The sequence below is a fragment of the Elephantulus edwardii genome, unplaced genomic scaffold, assembly GCF_000299155.1.
Source record: "Elephantulus edwardii isolate Elephantulus edwardi_28Jun2011 unplaced genomic scaffold, EleEdw1.0 scaffold00079, whole genome shotgun sequence".
Taxonomy (NCBI): Eukaryota; Metazoa; Chordata; class Mammalia; order Macroscelidea; family Macroscelididae; genus Elephantulus; species Elephantulus edwardii.
The window spans coordinates 333,927-343,249 of record NW_006399829.1 but is presented as its reverse complement, the minus strand read 5'-3'; the positions used below and the strand labels follow the sequence as shown (position 1 = coordinate 343,249).

The window sequence follows — 9,323 nt, the reverse complement described above, 5'->3', positions numbered from 1 at the left end:
TGAACAGAAGATTCCAAAAGGCTGCTCGGAATGACAAAGCAAAATACTACAAAATACTACTTCAATATATTTAGCATTAATTTTTAGCTGAAGTAAAAAATTTTTTTAAAAGATACTCCTTACAGATAGGCAACTGTTGCAGCTCCATGTACTAGAGAGTTTATCCTTTCCTACAGTCCAACTTCTGGGTTGTGTGGTGTGTTTTTACTTATTTTTTTTTTGGGGGGGGGATATTTATGTTTGTTGTTGATATGTACCATCATCTTGGATCTGACTCATAGTTGACCCACCAGTGGATTTTCAGAGGCTGTAAACCACAAGGAAGGATACTGCCCAATTGCTCTCATGGAGCAGCTGGTGGATTTGAGCCACTTGCCTTTGGGCTGGCACTGCAACTCCTTACCATCAGGCCACCAACACTGCCTTGTTACTATCTACAGGATATATTTCTACAAAAAAAAAATACTGGAATTACAGTTGTTCATCACTTGAATACATTATGAGTCAGGAACGTGTACACATACAAGAAAATATTACTCTGCCATAAAGAGTAATCAAGTCCTGATGCATGTTACAATGTGCATACCTTGAAAACACTATGCTGATGAACTAAGTAAATCATAAAAAGACAAATACTGTGATTTCACTAAGGTAAGGTATCTAAAGTGAAATGAACTGCCAAAAGAATAAACAAATACGTCTTGGAAGAATCACAAGGGTGTTCCACAGAGGACACTAAATCTGTGTCTCATATACGTTTGGCATGTCCTTGGAGCCAATAGGGAGGGGTCATTCCTTGGAAGGGGACTTTGTACTTGGAAACGTAGAGTTGAAAGAGAGTGAGATTCTCAACTAGATGAACTGAGACAGTGACTGCAGCAATGGGCTAGAATAAGGTGGAGACTCTGAGTACAGTTCAGCATGGGGTAAGGTTTTGATCTACTGTTCACAGGACTGTATGAGTAGGAGTCAACTTGAAGACATCCAGAAACAACAGGGCGGAAAACATAGAAAGCAGGGTGTGACTAAGCAGGGTGGTTATTAAGAACAAGATGAAGAAGGAATTGTTTATGGCAGCAACTGCTTACCAACAGGCCACCAGAGCTCTCCTTTGCTATATCCTATATTTGGTATATAGAAAGTATATATCAAATGTGTAGGTTTGTTTTTGAGTTTTTATCCTGTAAAATGGTAAAGCACCATTCCAGTAACTGTAGGTTTAAAAACAAATCTTGATATTTTGGAAGAGCATGGCCTGCTTTCTCAAAAGTAAATTAGCTATTATTACTTCTTTGCTTTTGCATGCACATTTTATATTCATCCCCAAAATGCATTCTGAATACTGTTTGCTGGTGTTTGTGATGCAGTTTTTCCCACTATTTTACCATTTGGTTTGGTTTTCATGTTATGTTTTGTAGTTTTTATTCGGTCATATTGCGGAATCTGTATCTTATTCTTACTTCTAGAACATCATACTTTAGAAAAATTTTTCCAAGTCCTCCAACATATTACTTATTTCTTAAAAAAGATGTTAAATCATAGATTTCTTTAAACTATCCACACTTATGATATAGCAACATTTAATCAAGGCTCAATAATTTACCATCTAGATTATACTATTAAGATTTTACAGTTGTAATGTGCCATCAAGTTGAGTACAATCCATAACAACCCTAAGAACAACAAATCTGAACCCTGTCCTATCTGTGCCGTCCTCACAATCTCTGACACACTCAAGCTCATTGCTGCAGTCACTGTGTCAACCCACCTGATTGAGGGTCTTCCTCTCTTTTGCCGTCCTTCCACATTCCCAAATATAATGCCCCTTTCCAAGGAGTATCCTCTTCTAGCATCATGCCCAAAGTATATGAGACAAAGTTTTATTATCTTTGCCTTCAATAATCATTCTGGCTGGTACCTTTGTTCTTCTGGCAGTCCATGGGATCTTCAGCACTTTTCTCCAACACTTCAACTCAAAGATTTCGATTCTTCTTCTGACATCCTTATTCACTGTCAGCTCTCAAATACATAGCAAGTGACTGAAAAGACCACGGCCTGAATCGGGGGCAACTTAGTCCTCAAACTGACATCATTCCTTCTTAATAATTTGGAGATGTCTCTGACTGCAGACTTTCCTAATATGTCTTTTTTTTTGTTTTTGCAATATGTCTCCTGATGTCTGGACTGCTGGTCCCAAGTGTATTAATTGAGGATCCAAATTAAGATGAAGTTACTGACAGTTTTAATCTCTTCTCTACTTATTACTATGCTGCCTACTAGTCAAGTGGCAAGGTTTTTATTTTCTTGATGTTGAGATGCAATCCATATTGAAGGATGTGGTCTTTAATATTCCACAACAAGTGTTTCAAGTCCTCCTTGCTTTCAGCAAGCTAGGTTGTGTCATCCGCATAAGGAAAGTTATTAATCAATCTTCCTCCAATTCTGATGACACATTCTTCTTCGTAGAGTCCAGAGTCTCTAATAATTTGCTCAGCATACATATTAAACAGATATGGAGAAATGATACAACCCATTAACAGTACTGGGTTAGATAAGTGTACATGTGTATGTGTACTCCTCTAACACCTTATTTTGATGCGCCTCTCTAATTACGAACTTCAGTATATTGTCTTTTTGTTCTCTTTTGAATCAAAGTTTACTCAAAAGATATGTACAAACTTTCAGTGTATATTTATCAGTTCTGACCAATGTATTCACCATTATTACTCTACTCCTTTCCAGAATACAGAACAGTGGTTCACAAACTTCAGCCTGCATTAGAATCATCTGGAAAGCTTATTAAACAGAGAGTTATGGGCCCCATCTCAGGAGTTTCTGATTTAGCTATAGAGTAAGGCATGAGAATTTGCTTTTATAACAAAAACATTTGACTGTGTGGATAATAGTACATTTAGTTAACACTGAAGATAAAGGGAATTCCAGTATGCTTTATTGTGCATATGTGGAATATATACAAGTTGTTGGGAAAGAATAATCAGGTATCACATGGTTTAAAATCAGGAAAAGTTTCTATCTACTAATAATACGCACACTGAGAAAATAAAAGTAGTGGACCATGTGAAGAGGAATGTGGCCTTGGGATTAGAGGAAGATACATCAACAACCACCATTATACAAATGACACAACCCTGCTTGCTGAAAGCAAGGAGGACCTTGAAGCATTCGCTACAAAAGATCTAAACTATATATAAATAATATATATAACATATACACACACACACACGAAAAATACTATACACACACACACACACACACACACATATATACATATATATCCTTACTTCTTGACCAAGGGCAGAAAGTGGATTTGGAATACTTACTGCAGAAGATGAAAGAATAGATGTGGATAACATCTCAACATTAAGAAAATAAAAAATGCCCACCACTGTACCAAAGGCAACATTAAACAGAGAAAAGGCTGACATCTCCAAGGACTTAGTTTTACTTGGATCCATAATCAACTTTCATGGAAGCAGCTGTCAAGAACCCAAATGCCATACTGCATGGGGATAATGTGCTGCCACAGACCTCTTTAAAGTGCTTTAAAGTGCTAAAGAGAAATGGATGTCAGGTTAAGGATCACAGTATGCCTTTAGCAGTGCAAATCACTATGAAATATGCCACCAGGATTCCCTCAGCCCATGACATAGTATTTTCAATTGTTTTATAGGCATGTCAGAGTTGGTAAATGAATCAGCTTGTCTCAGTTGCTGATGCCTTTGAACTGGATTATTTATTTATTTTTTGAGGTGGAGGGGAAAACGGCAACAAACTGTTTTTGCAGAAGTGAAGTCAGACAGCACCCTAAAAGCAAGGATGGTGGGTCTTCATCTTCCACACTTTGGGTATGTCGTAATAAAAAGGACATACACTTGAAAAAGTGAGGAAGACCTGAGGGTCATTAATGAGAATGATCAACAAAGAAACTGCAACAAGAGACTTTAGCAAGGATGGTGTGGGGCTGGGCAGGGACAGCATCTAACAACAACAAACTGTCAGGTAACAATGATTATTTTTGGAACAACTGATAGAGAACGTTACTATAACTCTAATGGCTAATACTGAGAACCCTAGAATAATTAATTGAAATCTATATCTAGACCAAGAAGTAGTTGCCTGAACAGAGCAAAGGAACACTCAATAATCGGTATGGCAAGCAAATAATTTGAGAAGCTGGAATTTCTGAAGATGTAGCATCAGGATCGGAAGAAGACTCAATAATAACTTATATTATGCAGAGGACACAATGTTGTTTGCTGAAAGTGAGGAGGACTTGAAATACTTTCTGCAGAAGATCAAAGACAAAGCCTTCAATATGGATTACATTTCAACATAAAGAGAACAAAAACTTTCACCACTAAGGCAACATTATGATTGATGGAGAAAAAAATTCAAACTGTCAACAATTTCCTCTAATTTGAACTTACAAACAACATCCTTGGTCCAGCAATGAAGAAATCAAAAGATGTATGGCACTGGGAAAATCTGTTGTCAAGGACATCGCTAAAGTGCTGAAGAGCAACAATAGTAGTTTAAAGATTAAGGTGTGCCTGATGTAGGCCATCAGCACAGTGACACTAAAAATGAATAAATTTATTGATCACTTTGGTGAATGGTAGAGACAGAAAAGAATCAGGCATTCTTCCTCTCTTTCTCATGCAAAATGCATATGACAGTAAGCAAACTGTTTAATATTATCGTTTCTATCACTGTGTCAGAACTGACCCACTGCTGACACTAACTGTATAATTTTGCATTAGGAGTGCAATTTGTAACCACTAAGCCGCCAGAGCTCTCTAACGAGTTAAATAGTGTACAAAACCAAAACTTCTAATGAAAGAACAGATTCTGGTAATGATTATCTAAAATTAACTCTGAAAAAACAAAATATATATGCAGACTGCTAAAATCTGAAAGCAGAGATCAATCATTAAAAAAAAGGGACTCTGAGATAGTATGTGACTCTTGATGTGACAGGGAAACTGTCAGCAACACCTATGAAGTATGCTTACTCTCTACCTCAAAACAGAACTAAAATTTTACCAAGCCTCTATATCTAAGCTTTTGTTATGTCCAACTGAGTCAGAATCAATTCACAGCTCCCCCTCCACTGGGGTCTCAAAGGTAGTAAACTATACTACCTCTACAGATGTAGAGTAAACTATACTACCTCTATAGGTATAAGGGAGAGAGGAGACGGAGGAGAATTCCCATCTTTCTCCCACGGAGCAGCTACTGGATTTGAACTGCCTACTTGGACCAATTGGCAGCATCAGGATGGATGGTGAAGAGATTGAGATTGTACACAGCTTTAGTTTGCTTGGCTCCACAGTCAACAGTCTTGGCACCAGCAGCCAGGAAATTAAAAGGTGCACTGCCATGGGAAAGTCTGCTGTTAGGGACCTCTCCAAAGTACTGAAGAGCAATGGTGTCTCTCTGGAGACTAAGGTGTGTCTGATACAGGCCATGGTCTTCGCAATCACTTGTTATGCATCAGAGAGTTGGACAATGACCAAGGAGGATAGAAGGAGAATTGATGCCTTTGAGCTGTGGTGCTGGAGAAGAGTATTGAGAATACCATGGACTGCTAGGAAAACAAACAGATTTGTCCTGGAAAGGGTTAAACAGGATGGCTCCTTAGAGGCAAGGATTCTGAGGCTCCGTCTAACATATTTTGGACATGTTGTGAGGAGAGACCGGTCGTTGGAGAAGGACATCATGCTTGGGAGGGTGGAGGGACACCGCAGGAGGGGAAGGCCCTCCATGAGGTGTATTGATTCCGTGACTGGGATAATCGGGATGGGAGTGTCAGAGACAGTGCGATTGTCACAGGACAGAGCAGAGTTTAGGGCTGTTGTACATAGGGTCGCTATGAGTCGCAAGCGACTCGACGGCACATAACAACAACAACAACAACAACAACAACACCTTTAGGTTGACCACACAATTCTTCTTTATCCACCAGTTGATGATATATTCTGGTTATTTGTTTTTAGAAGGCATAATGTGCTGGGGACAGAATTTTGAAATACTTATGGGTAAAAAACAAAAAGTACTGGTTTTGCTTTAAAATATTATAGTAAAAAGAAAATGCAGTAGGATAAATAAGATGGAGAAAATGCGAACGATATTTGACTAAAAGTGATGGTACTTCTGTGTATGTTTGAAAATTTCTGAAATAATTTTTGAAATTAATTATAGGAAAATAATTCCATTTATGAAATGTAAAACCCAAACTAAACAAACAACTCTGGAATAAGTCTGTATTAATAGGAGTTTCTGTGTATTTTATATGTCAAATAATGCTTGTATGTATGTGTTTATTTTTCCCTTGTTGTGTACCGTCAAATTGGATCAGATTGGCACAGGAAGTGATTGACTCTCTCTCTCTCTCTAGCAGAGGATCTGATGGATTTGCACTGCGTGTCTTCGAGATTGCATTGCAGCTTCTTGCCACTAGGCCATCAGAACTCCCTGCCATTATTTATTTAATTCAACCTGTATCTCTATTTAGTGTACCTAATGCTCATTTTTCTAGACTAAAGAAATAGAAAACCAGAATTATCTAGAAGGAGAAGAAAACAGAATTCTAGTTAGTGATACAAAACCCTACTTAAATGACAACCAATTGTGTAACAAATTTAGCAAAAAGTACAGTCTTAGAAGGAGAAATAAATTTTCCCTACCAAATAGTAAAATTATTTAACAAATAACTGAAAAGCTTCTTTAAAATCATAACATCTAGACAGCATGGATTTTCTATTACGTTTCATGTCACCAAGATTCAAAATAACACTCACATTCTGAAGGAGTTGCTCGAACCAATCATATCCCGTATCTCTGCATGCTGCAACCTAAAGAGAAAATTGATGGGGAAAACTGTCAAACTTAGAAACTTTGAACAGAATATTATACTTTTTCTTGATTTACATAAAAATATTTCAGTTTTCTCTACTATTTTTTTAGGAAAACAGTCTTTTGGAAATGAGACATACTTGTGAATGTTAAAGAATGTTATTTAAAAAATATTTTGCAAGAAAATGCAGAAATTAATGTATTAAAGTTAAAATGGCACTACATTTTAAATAATAATGGTATCATACATTGCCAGAAACAGTTCTAAAATAGTAAACAAAGCAAATATTTGCTGTTTCCTTTTTAGCTAGACTGCCAAATGAAATATATTAGCAGAAATATAGATGGCTATGTAATTGATGATATAAATTTTCTGATGCAGGAACATAAAAATATTCAGGGGGAAAAAAAGCTTATGTATATGCTTTGAAATATAAGGAAATTAATTTAAATTTTGGTTTTTGGGAAAACAAATAACAAGTCTATTTGACAGCTGTCACTTCTTTGTTTATTTATTCACCTCTCCTTTCTATTTTTAATTACTGGAGGAAAAGGAGAATGTCTGTATCAATGCCATTTTTAATGAAGATGACAAGGTAGGATGACTGGATCCCTTTAGTATTTCTAGAAATAAGAAGAAAGTAGTATAATATGTAGAAATTAACCTAGATGTAAAATTTAAAAGATCAAAGAAAAAAGAGGGGCAAATTACTGAGGGGCCTAGTGCAGAAACAGCAGAGAATAAACTAGATAACTGGGACCTTCTGAAAAGGAAATTCTTAAGTCTACTGAAGTCTTCTCCAAAAGAGTGAAAAAAGAATCAACACATTGGGAAAAATATTTTTGGCAATGACATCTGTTAAAAGATTAATCTCTAAAATTTGCATAAAAATCTAGCACCTCAACAAGAAAAAGACAAACAACCCAGCTGAAAATTGGTCAATCTGAGAAATCTTAATCAAAAAACAGATGGTCAACAAACACACATGAAATGCTCATGGTCTTTAACAATAAAAAACTCAAACTACCCCAATATCCACAAACAATTCTAACTCATTGCATTAGAGTTGGAGCTGACTAATGACCTGATACTCATACCTCATACCTGCAGTGGGTTTTTGGACTGTAAATTGTGTGGGAGGAGAAAATTCACCTTTCTCCCACATATTATCTATTAGAGAGATGTATATCAAAACTGCAATGTAATTACCATCTCACCCCAGCAACATTAACAAAGTTCAGTAAGACGGAAAAAAAGCAAATGCTGAAGAAGGTATGGAGGGATTGGTAGTATTACACACTGCTGATGGGACTATAAAAGGTGCAAACACTGTAGAAAATGGCATGATAACGTCTTAACTACTTGGAAACTATTTAATTAAACAATCTCACTACTAGGTGTATTTCCTAAAGAAATAAAAGGTGCAACATTAACATGTTTACTGCAACACTGTTTAAAGGAGTCAAGTGACAGAAACAACCCAAATGCCCTTTAGTAGAGAAATGGATAAACAAACTATGGTATATACACACAATGGAGCACTGTGCAAGAATTATAAGTAATATTCAAAACAGTGCACAGTATGGAAGGACCTAAAGGACATTATGCTGAATCAAATAAGTCAGTTACAAATATTTAATCAATCTACTATTATAATTCGCGGCCCTCAGGCCAGTCTTTCATTGTTTTTGTTCAGACATTCCTCTAGGTCGTATAGCCCTGGTGTACAAGTTGTCGTCCCACTGTCACTTGTGGTTGCTGTGAGGCTGAACACGGATGTGTCAAATGCGTTAATGGTTGACTACCCAGTGCGGACTGAGAGTGGGGTGGAGCACCCAAGCACCGAGGACTCTCCTTCATAGGGTCGCTGAGTCGCCTGCGACTCGACCGCACTTAACAACAACAACATTATAAAAAAGTTAAAGAAAAGTTGGCCAAAGAGAAGCATTCCTGGATGGTTAACAAAGTGGGAGAGGCAATCAAAATCAGTAATTAGATAACAGATATATTAAGATGAGTGAAACAAAAGGCAAAACATAATAAGGAGACGATTAATCAAGTATCATCTTCCCCCTCTTTTCTTACCACATCAGTGATATTTAAGATTTTCCTTGTCATTGCTTCTTTGTCATTGTGTGGAGTTGGAGTAAACCAGAGTTTTTGGAATGTTTCATTCACTAATTTCTAGAACAAAGAAAAATTTCAAACTAAGAAATGAGCATAATGTGGCAAATTCTCAAGAAATTCAGTAACAGTGGCAAGAGGCTGCACTGTAATCCTGAAGGCGCACTGTTTGAATACATTAGATGCTCTGCTGGGGAAGGTAGGGCAATCTCCTCCTGTACTACTGGAATCTGATTCCACGGTACACACATATAAAAATAATTAAAAAAAAAAAAAGTTCAGTAACAAAATTAAAAATGTTTATCAACACAAAACCCAAAAC

The 9,323-nt window shown here is 36.8% G+C and overlaps 1 protein-coding gene across 1 annotated transcript in view; it reads right to left on the bottom strand.

Annotated features, from left to right (window-relative positions):
• The window catches only part of NIPBL (Nipped-B homolog (Drosophila)), a 251,156-nt gene that overhangs the window by 35,670 nt on the left and 206,163 nt on the right, over positions 1-9,323 (bottom strand). The window contains exons 31-32 of the mRNA XM_006889575.1: positions 8,963-9,061; positions 6,822-6,875 (exon numbers count right to left, since the gene is read on the bottom strand). Coding sequence (XP_006889637.1) covers positions 6,822-6,875; positions 8,963-9,061 — 153 coding nt within the window. The remainder of the gene's footprint in view (positions 1-6,821; positions 6,876-8,962; positions 9,062-9,323) is intronic.